This window comes from Brachyistius frenatus, unplaced genomic scaffold (assembly GCF_029030835.1).
Source record: "Brachyistius frenatus isolate BFR_SWC_R1_liver_20210118 unplaced genomic scaffold, ASM2903083v1 Contig_366, whole genome shotgun sequence".
Taxonomy (NCBI): Eukaryota; Metazoa; Chordata; class Actinopteri; family Embiotocidae; genus Brachyistius; species Brachyistius frenatus.
The window spans coordinates 159642-177500 of record NW_027210965.1 but is presented as its reverse complement, the minus strand read 5'-3'; the positions used below and the strand labels follow the sequence as shown (position 1 = coordinate 177500).

Genomic DNA, 17859 nt, shown 5'->3' with positions numbered 1-17859 from the left:
TTTTAACTTCAACCTCACTGAGACTCTGTTTTAACTTCAACCTCACTGAGTCTGTTTTAACTTCAACCTCACTGAGACTGTTTTAACTTCAACCTCACTGAGTCTCTGTTTTAACTTCAACCTCACTGAGTCTGTTTTAACTTCAACCTCACTGAGACTGTTTTAACTTCAACCTCACTGTCTCTGTTTTAACTTCAACCTCACTGAGACTGTTTTAACTTCAACCTCACTGAGACTCTGTTTTAACTTCAACCTCACTGAGTCTGTTTTAACTTCAACCTCACTGAGACTGTTTTAACTTCAACCTCACTGTCTCTGTTTTAACTTCAACCTCACTGAGACTGTTTTAACTTCAACCTCACTGAGTCTGTTTTAACTTCAACCTCACTGAGACTCTGTTTTAACTTCAACCTCACTGAGTCTCAGAGTGTTTTTACAGGTAGACACATTTAGAGGATGAATACTGATTCACTGAGCTCTCTGGAGTCTGTTCACCCTCTCTCTGAGGTTCAGGTTCTATCAGGTGAACAGGGGGACGGCCTCTTCTCTCAGGTCACATGACCATACACCTTTGGTCAGTGGGCGTTCACACTGATCCCGACTGTTCAAACGTAGATGGTAGGTAGATAGGTAGGTAGGTATATACTTTATTAATCCCCGAGGGGAATTTTTTTCGCCACGGCAGCATACATACAGGAGCAATAATAGAAACAATAGAATAAAATAATAATAGAATAGAATAATATAATAGAAAAGCAATAAAATAAAAAATATAAATATAAAATATAAAATGCACAGTACATACAGTATATATACAGTACATTAAATATCTATATATATTATATACAACAAACCAATAAACACAGTCAACATATATATATGTATATATATACATACGGTACAGTATATATCTATATATATAATATACATATAATATACAAGCAACCAAGAAACACAGTCAACAGTGTTTTTGTACTGTGATGGATTTTGCCAGAGGTGAGTTATTGTAAAGTCTTATGGCAGTGGGCAGGAATGATCTCCTGTATCTGTCCTTGTGACAGCGGAGCTGGAGGAATCTGTTAGAGAAAGTGCTCCGCTGTCCCTGCAGCAGGTGGTTGAGAGGGTGGACAGGATTATCCAAGATGGACAATAGTTTGTTCAGCGTCCTCCTCTCCACCACCTTTTCCAGACTATCTAGTTTGTAGCCGATGATGGAGCCGGCCTTCTTAACCAGCTTGTTGAGTTTGTTGGTGTCACCGGCTCCAATGCTGCTCCCCCAGCAGACCCCAGCGAAGTACAAAGCACTGGCCACAACAGACTGGTAAAACATCTCCAGCATCATGCTGCACACATTGAAGGATCGAAGTTTCCTCAGAAAAAAGAGTCGACTCATCACCTTCTTGTAGACAGCATTGATGTTGGTCTTCCATTTCAGTCTGTTGTCGATGGACACACCCAGGTACTTGTACTCCTCTACCATGTCCACCTCCTCTCCCAGAACTCTCAGCGGTTGTGGAGCCGTCGCCTTCCTCCTGAAGTCGACCACCATCTCTCTGGTCTTGGCCACGTTCAGGAGCAGGTGATTCCTTCCCGCCCACTCCACAAAGTCCTCCACTACTGCCCTGTACTCATCCTCCCGTCCATCCCTTATACATCCTACCACTGCAGAGTCATCAGAGAACTTCTGCAGATGTCTTGACTCTGAGTTGTACTGGAAGTCAGTGGTGTAGAAGGTGAACAGAAAGGGAGACAGAACAGTTCCCTGAGGAGCTCCAGTACCACTGACCACCGTATCAGACAGCACACTGCCCAGACGGACAAACTGTGGTCTGCCTGTCAGGTAGTCATTGATTCAGGAGACGGTGGGCGCATCCACCCCCACCACCCGCAGCTTCTCACTCAGCAGCAGTGGTTGGATGGTGTTGAATGCACTAGAGAAATCAAAGAAAGTGATTCTCACAGAGTCACCGGTTCCATCCAGGTGAGACTGAGCTCTTTGCAGCAGGTAGATGATGGCGTCGTCCACTCCCACACGAGGCTGGTACGCAAATTGCAGATGGTCCAGAGAAGATTTCACCAGCGGTCTGAGGTGGGCCAAGACCAGCCTCTCCAGCACCTTCATCACATGAGATGTGTGGGGAACCGGTCGGTAGTCGTTGAGGCCAGATGGAGTCTTCTTCTTGGGGACAGGAACCAGGCAGGACGTCTTCCACAGCACCGGGACCTCCTCCTGCTTCAGGCTCAGATTGAAGAGGTGTTGTAGGACCTCAGCCAGCTGGGCGGCGCAGGTCTTCAGGAGTAGATGGATGTTATCTTGGTGTCTGCAGCTGGACAGTGATGGACAAGACACGAAACTCCTCCTGCTTTATGTTTCAGATTATGTGATTTATGATGTTGATTATAAAACTGTCTGAAGACCTGAGAGCAGACCGAGGAGGAAATGTTCTCCGTGTTAGAACAGCAGGGATTTCTGGGTGTCTTCCCCTGAACATGAAGCAGGTTCCACATCAGAGAGAGGACATCTGGTCTCAGTCCTCCTCCAGACCCGGACCCGGATTACACCTGCACCTGCACCTGGACCCAGATCTGTCCTGGATAAAAATATCAATGTGTTGAAGGCATGTGTGTCTCAACATGTGATTCACTGAATGTGTTCCTGCCCTAGATAAGCAAGATGGCGCCGCGCTAGCGGCAGCCTGTCGCAGCAGCTCCCCTCCCCTTGTTATTAGTATTTTAAACCTTTCTTCTCTCTTCGGAGTTGTTTTTGTTTTTTTCTTTCTCTCGTGTTCAGTTAACGGACCGTAATGGACCGTAATTTTTCCACGTTTCTGGCTGGGGGCTCTGTTATTGTATACTCGCGTGATCAGCTGATCGTGCTAAGTAGCCCTCGACTGCTGCTGCCCGGAGCGAGGCCTGAGATCCCCGTTGAACTTCGGAGAAGACGGCGGGGTTGCAGAGCTGGAGCTAAGCTAAAGGCGGAAAGGAGGAAATACAAGCCAGCGGTACCGGAGATCTTAATGGGGAACGTGAGGTCGTTGGCCAACAAGACAGACGAGCTCGGCGCGCTGGTAAAGACCCAGAGAGAGTACCGGGAGTGCAGCATCATGTGTTTCACCGAGACATGGCTGCACTCACATTTCCCGGACCACAGCGCGGCCGTACCCGGCTTCAGGACTGTTCGGGGGGACGGAGACGTTGTTCAGAGCGGCAAGAAGAAAGGTGGAGGGATTGCAGTCTATGTGAACGAGAGGTGGTGCAATCCCGACCACGTGTGTGTGAAGGAACGTTTCTGTAGCCCGGACATTGAACTGCTAGCCGTGGGGATGCGCCCTTACTATTTACCGAGGGAGTTCACGTCCGCCATTGTTATCGTTGTTTACATTCCTCCATCAGCCGACGCAGAGGCAGCAGTGGACACCATTCACTCCATGGTGGCTAAACTACAGACTAAGCATCCCGGTGCATTTTTGGCAGTTACTGGAGACTTCAACCACACCAGTCTGGATAAAGTACTGCCAACTTTGCACCAGTATGTGAACTGCCCCACAAGGAACAATAAAACTCTGGACTTACTGTATGCTAATGCCATGGATGCATACAGTACTACTGCCCTTCCCCCCCTTGGTAGATCAGACCACAACCTGGTCCTGCTGACTCCCAGGTATGTCCCCCTGGTGCAGAGGCAGCCTGTGTCCACCAGGACTGTGAGGAGGTGGACACAGGAGGCTAAAGATGCCCTGCAGGACTGCTTTGGGTCCACGGACTGGAATGCGCTGTTTGGACCACATGGGGAGGACATCAACAGCATGACGGACTGTTTCACAAAATACATCAAATTCTGTGAACACACCACCGTACCATCCAGGACTGTAAAATGCTTCCCCAACAATAAACCATGGATCACCAGTGACCTGAAAGTTCTTCTTAATCAGAAGAAAGCAGCCTTCAGGTCTGGGGACAGGGAGGAGCTCAGGAGAGTGCAGCGCCACCTGAAGGAGAAGATGAGGGAGTGCAAGGACTCCTACAGGAGAAAGCTGGAGGCCAAACTCCAGCAGAACAACGTGAGGGAGGTGTGGACCAGTATGAAGGAGATTACTGGGTTCAAGGGGAGAGAGAGACAACCAGGGGGCTCCCTGGAGAGGAACAACCAGGGGGAACCTGGAGAGGAACAACCAGGGGGAACCTGGAGAGGAACAACCAAGGGGAACCTGGAGAGGAACAACCAGGGGGAACCTGGAGATGAACAACCAGGGGGCTCCCTGGAGAGGTCAAATGAACTAAACTGTTTCTTCAACAGGTTTAGTTCACCGCCCTCATCTGTCTCCTCCACACCTCACACCTCCAAAACACCTCTGCTGCCTCCCCCCCTCTCCCCTCTGCGCCCCCTGGTGAACTGCGTAGAGCTCTCAATCTCACAGGGCTCTTCCTCCATCTATCCCCCCTCACCCCTCACCCCCCTCTCTGTGACGACTGGCCAGGTTAGGAGACAGCTGGAGAGAATCCACCAGCGCAAGGCTGCAGGACCTGACGGCATCAGCCCCGTGGTCCTGAAGACCTGCGCCGTCCAGCTGGCTGAGGTCCTACAACACCTCTTCAACCTGAGCCTGAAGCAGGAGGAGGTCCCGGTGCTGTGGAAGACGTCCTGCCTGGTTCCTGTCCCCAAGAAGAAGACTCCATCTGGCCTCAACGACTACCGTCCGGTTGCCCTCACATCTCATGTGATGAAGGTGCTGGAGAGGCTGGTCTTGGCCCACCTCAGGCCGCTGGTGAAATCTTCACTGGACCCTCTGCAATTTGCGTACCAGCCTCATGTGGGAGTGGACGACGCCATCATCTACCTGCTGCAACGAGCTCAGTCTCACCTGGATGGAACCGGTGACTCTGTGAGAATCACTTTCTTTGATTTCTCCAGTGCATTCAACACCATCCAACCACTGCTGCTGAGTGAGAAGCTGCGGGTGGTGGAGGTGGATGCGCCCACCGTCTCCTGGATCACTGACTACCTGACAGGCAGACCACAGTTTGTCCGTCTGGGCAGTGTGCTGTCTGATACGGTGGTCAGTGGTACTGGAGCTCCTCAGGGAACTGTTCTGTCTCCCTTTCTGTTCACCTTATACACAACTGACTTCCAGTACAACTCAGAGTCAAGACATCTGCAGAAGTTCTCTGATGACTCTGCAGTGGTCGGTGTATAAGGGATGGACGGGAGGAGGAGTACAGGGCAGTAGTGGAGGACTTTGTGGAGTGGGCGGGAAGGAATCACCTGCTCCTGAACGTGGCCAAGACCAGAGAGATGGTGGTCGACTTCAGGAGGAAGGCGACGGCTCCACAACCGCTGAGAGTTCTGGGAGAGGAGGTGGACATGGTGGAGGAGTACAAGTACCTGGGTGTGTCCATCGACAACAGACTGAAATGGAAGACCAACATCAATGCTGTCTACAAGAAGGTGATGAGTCGACTCTTTTTTCTGAGGAAACTTCGATCCTTCAATGTGTGCACCATGATGTTGGAGATGTTCTACCAGTCTGTTGTGGCCAGTGCTTTGTACTTCGCTGGGGTCTGCTGGGGGAGCAGCATTGGAGCCGGTGACACCAACAAACTCAACAAGCTGGTTAAGAAGGCCGGCTCCATCATCGGCTACAAACTAGATAGTCTGGAAAAGGTGGTGGAGAGGAGGACGCTGATCAAACTATTGTCCATCTTGGATAATCCTGTCCACCCTCTCAACCACCTGCTGCAGGGACAGCGGAGCACTTTCTCTAACAGATTCCTCCAGCTCCGCTGTCACAAGGACAGATACAGGAGATCATTCCTGCCCACTGCCATAAGACTTTACAATAACTCACCTCTGGCAAAATCCATCACAGTACAATAACACTGTTGACTGTGTTTCTTGGTTTCTTGCTTATATATTATATGTATATTATATATATAGATATATACTGTACCGTATGTATATATATATATATATATATAGACTGTGTTTATTGGTTTGTTGTATATAATATATATAGATATTTAATGTACTGTATATATACTGTATGTACTGTGCATTTTATATTTTATATTTTTTATTTTATTGCTTTTCTATTATATTATTCTATTCTATTATTATTTTATTCTATTGTTTCTATTATTGCTCCTGTATGTATGCTGTTGTGGCGAAAAAATTTCCCCTCGGGGATTAATAAAGTATATACCTACCTACCTACCTACCTACCTCTGTCAGGAGCTCTCAGGGCGGTCCTACCTGCAGTCCCACAATGCACTGGGCTGTCATTGACTTACATCCTGAAGATGATGAACAGCCTCTCTCATATCTTCAGATCATAGATTTATGATGTAGTTTAATCTAAAGCTCTTCTGTTTCTCAGCATCAGTTAACCTCATCAGATCTTTCTGATGTGGACATTCAGGGTCTCCAGAGGAACAATACAGAGACTTTCTGACCCTCTGCTCCTGCTCCACCTTCAGGTCAAGCGGATGGAGCATCCATTGGACAGTTGGTGGTGAACGGCACCAACCTGTCCTCAGCTGACCGACACGTTTAAACTGTTCTGTGGTTTAAAAAACAACTTTTGATCAGAGTTTCCTTTGTTTCACTCGGTGAGCTCCTCCTTTGATAACGGATGAGCTCTTCGACCGTCACTCTGTCCTCCTCTTTCCCTCCTCATCTGTTCTCCTGCTCCTTTTCTGTTGTGTTTGCTTTCTTATTGCTGTCTGAGCAGAGCGACAGCAGGCAGGAAGACGGAGGCAGCATCTCCTCACTCATTTATTCCTCTAACTTGATGCTTTTATTGACTCAGCATCAGCAGCATCCCTCCTCACCGAGCAGCTACTAAATCATACCCACTCCCCGCTCCATCCTTGTCACACATACTGTGAAGTGTGCGTCTGTGTGTGGCTTTGATTGATCTTTTTTTTCTACGACTCTCTTTTTGTGCTGCGATGTGCAGTTTGCATTAAAATGAGCAGCATGAGAGGAGAGAATGAGCTTCGTTCTAAAACGTGATGTATCGCCGTTTGATGGGAGATGAAATACATAACCTTCATTCAGCCATGAAAACAGCACCACCATCCAACAGCCTGGTGGATGATGTACTGACAGGTCCGAACAGGACGGGTCTGCAGAGACGGGAGGATCCAACCAGTTTCACTTCTTCTTTCTGACTGATGGAGGAAAAGTTCAGAAGCATAACTTTACATCTCAGCTGCAGGTGGAGGAATATAAGAGTCCTGTAATGTGATGGGACACTTCACCTTTGTTAAAGGAACGACTCACCTTGAACACACCTGGACATAGACCGACATCTCACATTTTATTGTGGAGTGTGATTCAAACTGTGATCCTCGTTAAAGTAACACAGGAAACACACGTATTACTTCCACCATGTTTCTACGTTATCGTTCAGATGATGTTCTGAGAATGAAGTCGTCCCGTCCTTCTTCTTCTGCACCGCTTTAACCATCTTTAACTCTCTTTAACTCTCTTTAATGGTCTTTAACTCTCTTTAATCGTCTTTAACTCTCTTTAATCGCCTTTAACTATATTTAATGTTACTTAACTCTCTTTAACTATATTTAACTCTCTTTAATCATCTTTAACTCTCTTTAATGGTATTCAACTCTCTTTAATGGTATTTAACTATCTTTAACTCTCTTTAACTATCTTTAATCTTTTTTAACTCTATTTAATGGTATTCAACTCTCTTTAATGGTATTTAACTATCTTTAACTCTCTTTAACTATCTTTAATCTTCTTTAACTCTATTTAATGGTATTCAACTCTCATTAATGGTATTCAACTCTCTTTAATTGTATTCAACTCTATTTAACTCTCTTTAATGGTATTTAACTATCTTTAACTATATTTAACTCTCTTTAATCAGCTTTAACTCTCTTTAATGGTATTCAACTCTATTTAACTCTCTTTAATGGTATTTAACTATCTTTAACTCTCTTTAATCGTCTTTAACTCTCTTCAATGGTCTTTAACTATCTTTAATCGTATTTAACTCTATTTACCTCTCTTTAATAGTATGTAACTCTCTCTACCTCTCTTTAATAGTATTTAACTCTTTGTAACTCTCTTTAATCGTCTTTAACTCTATTTAATTGTATTTAACTATCTTTAACTCTATTTAACTGTCTTTAATGTTTTTTTAGCTCTCTTTAGCGCTCTTTAATGGTATTTAACTCTCTTTAATGGTATTTAACTATCTTTAACTCTATTTAATCGTATTTAACTATCTTTAACTCTATTTAACTGTCTTTAATGGGTTTTTTTTTTTATCTCTCTTTAGCTCTCTTTAATGGTCTTTAGCTCTCTTTAATGGTCTTTAACTATCTTTAACTCTATTTAATTGTATTTAACTCTCTTTAATGGTCTTTAACTATCTTTAACTCTATTTAATTGTATTTAACTATCTTTAACTCTCTTTAATGATCTGTAACTCTCTTTAATGGTCTTTAACTCTCTTTAACTCTCTTTAAATGTCTATCTTTGCAGCGTGTTGTCTCCTCTCGATGTTGGACAAAAACTACGGTTAATATAATAACAACAGAGATGTGATCCATATAAACAAACATGTGTAGAACTTGTGCCAAGTTTACTTGTTTACTCCTTCATTACGTTGCTGCAGCACTTCACGTGTGTTTGGCGTGTCTGACTGCGTGTTCCTGTGCTCAGGTTTCCTGGACTGGGTCCCCAAGAAGATGCAGCGTGTCGGTTGCATGGAGCTGCTGAACACGGTCCAGAGGAGAGTGCAGCCCAAACTACACGTGTTTGGACACATCCATGAAGGTATGCACAGGTGGCCAGGAGGAGGTCATGTGACCACCCATCAACATGTCATCAGTTGTACTTTCTGTCATCTCTGAGCTGTCTCAAACAATCTTCTGCATTTCAGATTTATGCACAAATGTGTGTTCAGATTCTGTAACAGTGAACTCAGTCAACAATATTTCATTTTAATTCTCAGAAATTTAATCAGAACAATGTTCAGGTTTATTTACATAGTTTCATGTTTCTGTTCCACTTCAGAGGTTTTAAATCTAAAAACTCTTTATCACACTCAGCTGTGGTGAACTCTTCTTCTACTCCGAGCTGCAGATGGAGATCTACATCAACTACCACAGTTTTTATTTCTCTGTCTTAAATCTTAACCCTCGTGTTGTCCTTGGGTCAAAATGACCCGCAGCTGTGTTCAACCAAGTTCTATTTTATTTCTATATTTTTTTTAAATATTTTTTGGGATCATTGGTCATCATTCTTTAAAGTAACCCTCACAGCCTCTTTGTCACCAATGATCCCAAAAAATATGAAAATAAAATAGAACTTGGTTGAACACAGCTGCGGGTCATTTTGACCCAAGGACAACAGGATGGTTAAAGAGCTGAAAACTGAAAAATCTTATCTAATGTTAAAGTGAATGAAGCTGTTTGTGTGACTCTGACACACATTCGCCTGCTGCATCTTCACACTTTAACATGTGAGCTGGCTGTTCAGAGAGAATCATCCAGACTTCACGTCACACCATCTCTTCTGACTTTAATACTCTGACTGTGACCTCAGAGGACCGGAGACACTGTACATCCACCTTAAAGAACAGATTAAAGTGCCACATCCCCATCAGCATTTCATCCAGGCCAGTGAGGGCACAGAGGCCGGCTCCCCCGGCTCACAGCTGCATTTTTCGGGGTTATCAGGTCAGCTCCGGGAGCCCTGGAGCCGCCGTCCCCCGTCAGAGGGACCGGATTAGAAATTAGATCAGATGTGAGGGGAGGAGAATGAGGCTGCAGCAACTCTCTTCATTAATGCCAGGACTCAGATCCAAAGAGTCACAATCATCGTTCTGGATGGAGTGGACCAGCAGAGACGAGCAGAGCTCTGATCCAGGAGATGGAGACACTGAGACCTCCACTTAGAAAACCACTGACAGAGCAGAAGGAGGGTCTTTTCTGAGAGATGCTCCACTAAATGAACCACTTCTACATCTGCCGTGTCTTCTGAACACAGATATTTAACTGTGTTAGTGTGAGAGTCCCACTCTTCACACACCGAGAGATGATCAGTGCTGGTGGATGTTCTCTGTAACATTTCCTCTTTGTTTGTCCTCCTCATCTTCTGCACCACAACCGCTGTTCTTCCTGCAGTCATCTGTCAATCAAACTGTCCACCGTCAGTCAAACCGTCCACTGTCCTTCTTCTGTCCTCCATCTAACTGGGATATTTTCTTTGATTTCTGTCTGTTCTTTCTGGGTGAAACAGTTCAACTTCACTAGAACAGAAAACATTGAGGCGTTTGCTTTAATTTAATGCGATCCTGTAAATAGAAAATGTAAAATATAGAAGGTCTCCAAATGTTCAGCAGTAAATGTTCAATCTGCCTGCAGCCTCAGTTTTGCCTGTTTTATTATCCTCCTGCTTTAATATGTAATTTTAATGCATCAGAGCAGCTCCGTTCTCAGGTGATTAAATAAATGATTAAACAAGTTAAACCATTAACAAGCTGCAGTTTGGAATCAGTTCACAGCAATAATCATTTAACCGTTGCAGACCTGTGTAGGTCTACGGACGTGACGATGTGCTCTTTAATGAATATTTGTTCAGTTGTCGCCTCCCTCTGCAGGAGTTCAGAAGTCAACAAAGTCTCCTCCTGTCATCATGTTACAAACATCCTCATGTTTTCTCAGTTAGAGTTATAATATTTGATATCATGATCAAATATGACAGCATGACAAATAACGTTGCTTCCTTTGTAGGGTTTCTTCATGGTCGGTAAATGATGAAACTTTTTTTAACTGTCAAAATTTTAAAGACTAGAATTCCACAGTTAATTCAGATAAACAGTAACAGATGGAGGCAGTAAGTGTTCAGTGTTCATCTGTTGGGACAAGATACCTGGAGAACCCACAAACGTTCACGTTCACAAACGAGGATTTTGGTGGTCAAAGGTCACATTGACCTCACATCCATCCCTTTGTTGTAAATGTGAGGCCATAACTGAGAACAGACGGACAGACTGACCATCTTCCACATGTGGTAACATCCTGAATGTCTGACTAATCTAAACTGGGCAGATTGTAGAAATCTTCTGTGTGCCGGTGTGTGAAACATCGTGTTCAGAATCAGATTTATAGTTTTTACTACATATATTATATGAATGATATTAGTGGACCACAGACTGCATACAAAACTACAGACTGGATATAAAGCTACAGACTGAATATAAAACTACAGACTGGATATAAAACTACAGACTGGATATAAAACACAGACTGCATACAAAACCACAGACAGGATATAAAACTACAGACTGAATATAAAACTACAGACTGGATATAAAACACAGACTGGATATAAAACTACAGACTGGATATAAAACCACAGACTGGATATAAAACTACAGACTGGATATAAAAGAGTTCGTAGCTTCAGGTCTGTAAAATGGTTCTGATCCAGAAGTGTCTTCAGCTGCAATACCAGCGAGTGCCACCAGAGGTCGGCTCCAAAAAGCCTCCGGCTCCATAGACTCCCATTCAACTTCTCTCATCAAATCCAAAGTGAATAAAATGTGTCCATCAGTTATCTCGGTGTTGTTAGCTAAAGTCACTCCTTCTTATTAGTTTTCTGGAGGTCCATCTGAAAATAATCCCTCATTCATTAGAAAAGAAGATTCAAGAAGACCTGTTTTTGGGGGCGTGTCTGTTTGATTGACAGGCCTGTGGTGAAGTCAGGTTACAGCTATCGGTGGGCGGGACGTGATAGATAGATAGATAGATAGATAGATAGATAGATAGATAGATAGATAGATAGATAGATAGATAGATAGATAGATAGATAGATAGATAGATAGATAGATAGATAGATAGATAGATAGATAGATACTTTATTTTTCCCAAAAGCGGAACCTTTTTCGCTACAGAAGCATTATAGGTGCAGGAAGCCATAAAACAACAGTAAAATATTAAATATAAAAATGCACAGTATATACAATAAATAGAATAAAATAAAATAATTAAATTAAACTAAAACTAACTAAAAACAATAGTGCAAAGTTGTTTATTTTATTTTTTTATTTTTTTAATATATTTAAACAACCAAGAAAAACAGACAACAGTGTTATTGTTGTGTGATGGATTTTGCCAGAGGTGAGTTATTGTGCAGTCTAATTGCGGTCGGCAGGAATGATCTCCTGTATCTGGAATGATCTCCTGTATCTGGAATGATCTCCTGTATCTGGAATGATCTCCTGTATCTGTCCTTGTGACAGCAGCTGGAGGAGTCTTTTGGAGAATGTCCTCCTCTGTCCCTGCAGCAGGTGGAGAGGGTGGTCAGGATTATCCAATATGGATAATAGTTTCCTCAGCATCCTCCTCTCCACCACCTTTTCCAGGCTGTCCAGATTGCAGCCAATGATGGAGCCGGCCTTCTTAACCAGTTTGTTAAGTCTGTTGGTGTCACCGGCTCCAATGCTGCTCCCCCAGCAGACCACAGCGAAGTACAGTTCACTGGCCACAACAGATGGTAGAACATCTCCAACATCTCGCTGCACACATTGAAGGATCGAAGTTTCCTCAAGAAAAAGAGTCGACTCATCCCCTTCTTGTAGACAGCGTTGATGTTGGTCTTCCAGTTCAGTCTGTTGTCATGGAGACACCAGGTACTTGTACTCCTCCACCATGTCCACCTCCTCTCCCAGAACTCTCAGCGGTTGTGGAGCCGTCGTCTTCCTCCTGAAGTCGACCACCATCTCTCTGGTCTTGGCCACGTTCAGGAGGAGGTGATTTCTTCCCGCCCACTCCACAAAGTCCTCCTCTACTGCCCTGTACTCCTCCTCCCGTCCATCCCTTATACACCGACCACTGACTCCTCCTCCCGTCCATCCCTTATACACCGACCACTGACTCCTCCTCCCGTCCATCCCTTATACACCCTACCACTGACTCCTCCTCCCATCCGTCCCTTATACACCCTACCACTGACTCCTCCTCCCGTCCATCCCTTATACACCGTCCACTGACTCCTCCTCCCGTCCATCCCTTATACACTATCCACTGACTTCTCCTCCCGTCCATCCCTTATACACCGACCACTGACTCCTCCTCCCGTCCATCCCTTATACACCGTCCACTGCAGAGTCATCAGAGAACTTCTGCAGATGTCTTGACTCTGAGTTGTTCTGGAAGTCAGTGGTGTAGAAGGTGAACAGGAAGGAGACAGAACAGTTCCCTGAGGAGCTCCAGTACCACTGACCACCGTATCAGACAGCACACTGCCCAGACGGACAAACTGTGGTCTGTCTGTCAGGTAGTCAGTGATCCAGGAGACGGTGGGCGCATCCACCCCCACCACCCGCAGCTTCTCACTCAGCAGCAGTGGTTGGATGGTGTTAAATGCACTGGAGAAATCAAAGAAAGTGATTCTCACAGAGTCACCGGTTCCATCCAGGTGAGACTGAGCTCATTGTAGCAGGTAGATGATGGCGTCGTCCACTCCCACACGAGGCTGGTATGCAAATTGCAGAGGGTCCAGAGAAGATTTCACCAGCGGTCTGAGGTGGGCCAAGACCAGCCTCTCCAGAACCTTCATCACGAGATGTGAGGGCAACCGGTCGGTAGTCGTTGAGGCCGGATGGAGTCGTCTTCTTAGGGACAGGAACCAGGCAGGACGTCTTCCACAGCACCGGGACTTCCTCCTGCTTCAGGTTGAAGAGGTGTTGTAGGACCTCAGCCAGCTGGACGGCGCAGGTCTTCAGGACCACGGGGCTGATGCCGTCAGGTCCTGCAGCCTTGCGCTGGTGGAGTCTCTCCAGCTGTCTCCTAACCTGGCCAGCCGTCACAGAGAGTATCGTCAGGTTTCCAATCAGATCGGTCAGATCCACCGCTGGCTCCTCCCCCAGCTCACTTCCTGCTCCAAACCACTCCGAACTAACAAGATGTTGACGGACAGAATCTGAATTGGAGGATTCATAACGTTCACAAACCAACGATGACATCACTGATGGTTGATGACATCACTAATGGTTCATGATTGGTCAGGACAAACATGGAGGGAGACTGATATCAGTTGGGGGTTCTGGTTTAGTGTTTTGAGGGTTTTTCCGTGCAAATTTAAAAAAAAATATATAAATGAAAACACACTTCATGAGCAGAAGTTGACCTTTCATTTTTTGCTTCCAGGTTACGGTATGATGACAGATGGCAAAACGACGTTCGTCAACGCCTCCGCCTGCACCGTCAACTTCCTGCCCATGAACCCGCCCATCGTCTTCGACCTCCCAAACCCCAGGACCACATGACTAGAGGAGGCTCAGCCCAAAACCCTGACAGGTTGTCCGGAGAAAGGAGTCAGGAGAGGAAGGTGAGGTCGGAGGGCAGGACGGACCGGATTCTGTAAATATTCCAGAGGTGTGTTTAACACGTCACCTGGGCTCACACCTGGAGAGTCCGACTGTGGAGCCACAGAGGGAGGGACTTCCTCTCTGCTCATCTTATTTTATGTCCATCAGTTCTTCATCTTTCAGTTTAAAGCAGACACATGGACGAGCGCAGGGACGCTTTGACATGTGGACCAGAGGACAGTTCTCTGTCCACGCCTCCTGCACTGACAATCTGACTCAGAGAGACAGGACAGACGTCCTGATTGGTTCTCTGCACTAAAATCAACAGAGAGACACCTGAATGCCTCATCTGAGGACTGTTCTGCTGAAGGAGCGACTCCAAGGCAGCAACACAACGTTCAGCAGAACAATCGTCACGCAACTTTCTCTTTCTGCAACCCCATTTTTTATTAAATTGGGATGCTGTGTAAAATTTTAATATAATCAGAATGTGAGGATTTGTAAATCATGTAAACTCATATTTATTTGAAAATAGACCAAAGACAACGTATCAAATGTTGAAACTGAGAAATGTTATTGTTTTTTAAGATATCTTCTCATTGTGAATCTAATGCAGCAACACGTCTCTATAAAGTTGTTCCAGGATCATGTTCACCACTGAGCTGCATCAACTCTTCTTTTAACAACACTCTGGAAACCTTTGGGAACTGAGGAGAGCAGTTTCTGGAGTTTTGAAAGTGAAATGTGGTCCCATTCTGGCCTGATAGAGGATTTCAGCTGCTCAACAGTTCAGGGTCTCCTTTGTTGTATTGTTCATGTCCTGATGCTCCAGATGTTTTCAATGATTGACAGGTCTGGACTGCAGGAGGCCAGTTTATCAGCGGACTCTTCTACTAGAGAACCATGCTGTTGGAATACGTGCAGAATGTGGTTGGACGTTGTTCTGCTGAAATAAACAAGACCTTTCCTGAAAGAGACATTGTCTGGATGGCAGCATATGTTGCTCCAAAACCTGAATATATCATTCAGCATTAATGCTTCCTTCCAGATGTTCAAGCTACCCATGCCATGTGCACTAATGCATCCCTGTACCATCACAGATGCTGGCTTTAGAACTGAGCTGATAACAAGCTGGATGGTCCCTCTCCTCTTTAACCTGGAGGATGCAGCGTCCATGATTTCCAAACAGAATCTCAGATTGTGATCCATCAGACCTCAGGACAGTTTTCCACTTCACCTCAGTCCATCTTCAATGAGTTACACAACTTTTCCAGTGTTTTGTTGAACCTGTCTCAGCTTTTTAGAGACATGTTGCTGCCATTAAATTCAAAATGAGCAGATATCTTTCTCCATTTCAACATCTGATATGTTGTCTTTGGTCTATTTTCAATTAAATATGAGTTTATGAGATTTACAAATCATCAAATTCAGTTTTTATTTACATTTTACACAACTGTGTGTGTGTGTGTGTGTGTGTGTGTGTGTGTGTGTGTGTGTGTGTGTGTGTGTGTGTGTGTGTGTGTGTGTGTGTGTGTGTGTGTGTGTGTGACAGATCAGTGAGTGTGTAAGTGCAGATGGAGGTCTGTACTCTGAGCTGTGTGACGATCGGGTGTCAGACATGTTGACTGCTCCTCATTACATCATTACAGCATCAGTGAGCCTTTTCACTGGTTGAGAGGAGGACAAAACCCCCCTCCCCCATCCTCCTCCTCCACCTCCTCCTCTCTGACCAGGTTTGACCAGGTGCTGGTTTGAAAGACCTCCTTGGTGTTGTTGACAGACAAAGACTCCTTTTCTCCTAAACTAAACTACGTTCCTGTAACTCATCTTTCTGTCTCTGTAAAGAAAAAAGATGAAGATTTTCTTGAAGATTTGATAGATGTTGCGATGCTTTTTAAGAGAAACTAACGTGTTGAATATTTGTCCATAAATTGGTGGTTGTTCCGTTTCTTTGTTCTCTTTACTGTAAATGCTGACTGCGGTTCTGTTCTGTTGTGTGAAAACGCTCAGAACCAGCTGGAGATTTTGAACTCTTTCTCATCTCCACGCAGGTCGTCTGTTTAAATAAGAAGTGTTTCTTTCTCTGCTCTGTTGTGTGAATATGGCTGTTCTCAGAGAGGCAATGTGCTGAGTGTTAAAACCTCCGTCACACTGTGATCTGTCTGCTCCGACACCACGTGTGAACGCTTCTCTTTACTCCTCTGTACTCCTCTGTACTCCTCTTTCCTCTGTACTCCTCTGTACTCCTCTTTAATCCTCTTTACTCCTCTGTACTACTCTTTACTCCTCTGTACTCCTCTGTACTCCTCTTTACTCCTCAACTCAGTCAATCACTACTGCTTTTTATTGACGTTAACTGTCGATGAAAGTGAACACTTCCTGTGGATGTTTCACAATAAAAGCGTGTGAGGACGTGTTTGAGAAGAAGCCTTCTTCTGTTAGTTAGTGTTGAATCAGAGGAGCCAGAGAAGGATGCTCACAGGGAGATGAAGGAGTGAAGGGGGACAGTGGAGGTCAGGTCAGTAGTTATATTTAAATGTAGCTCCTGGATGGTCTGTGTGAGACTGGAAAATAAAAGAGTTCTCCTCCACATTTAAAGCACAAGCTTAATGAAAGATGTTCCAAGAAAAGAAGAAAAGGAACTTTTAAAGAACCTTTGATGTGCTCTTCTCCGGGAATGGCCTTCATTCACTCGTCCTCTCTTTGATGCTCTTCTGCTTCGGTAGATCTGTTGTGTGTTTCCTGTTTTATCCAGATGAACAATGTGCTGTGTATTTCTTGATTTCTTTCTCGAGGCATGTTCAGGAGTTAATGACTTCTGCTCCTCAGACAATCTGCATCTGAAGAGTTCTGTTCCAGAATGAGATGTTTCCTGATGAAGATGTTCCACCGACGGACAGACAGACAGACAGACAGACAGACGGACAGACGGACGGACGGACAGACAACACCTGAGTTAGTGGTTTTAATTACAAAGGAACTTGTGTACATTCCTTTAGTTCCTTAGTTCCTTTGTTCCTTTAGTTCCTTCAGTTCATTTGTTCCTTTAGTTCCTTTAGTTCCTTTGGTTCCTTTGGTTCCTTTAGTTCCTTTAGTTCTAGCCCGGTGTGGTTGTTGGGGACTTTTCTGTTTTTTAACTTTACAATAAGAAAATGAACCCAACAGGAAAATGTAAAGTTCTTCTGTTTCATAAAAAGCTGCAGGATTCTGCTGCTTCTGGAGATTCTTCTCCGATTAAATAAACGTTCTCTGTGACCAGCGGATCCTGTTTCCTTATTCCCGTCTCCGCTGCTCCTTTTGTCTCTGCGCTCCTCTTTTTGTCCACCAGGAGAAGAATTAGATTAATTCTTCCCTTTCGTTCCAATCAGAGGTCTCGTATCAATTATAGAGCAACAAGCACACAGTTCATTTCCAGGAGCTGAACCTCGCCGCTCCGTCTCTGTCTCCCATCTCTGTCTCCCGTCTCTGTCTCCCAGGTCTTCCACCCCTCTGCACATTCTAATGAGAACCTTCA

At 44.8% G+C, this 17859-nt stretch overlaps 1 protein-coding gene across 1 annotated transcript in view; it reads left to right on the top strand.

The window, feature by feature from the left end:
* The window catches only part of mpped1 (metallophosphoesterase domain containing 1), a 91403-nt gene extending 73803 nt beyond the window's left edge, over window positions 1-17600 (top strand). The window contains exons 5-6 of the mRNA XM_069724232.1: window positions 8690-8803; window positions 14185-17600. Of these exons, the coding sequence (XP_069580333.1) occupies window positions 8690-8803; window positions 14185-14303 (233 nt within the window). The 3' untranslated portion in view covers window positions 14304-17600. The remainder of the gene's footprint in view (window positions 1-8689; window positions 8804-14184) is intronic.
* The last annotated feature ends 259 nt before the right edge of the window (window positions 17601-17859 follow it).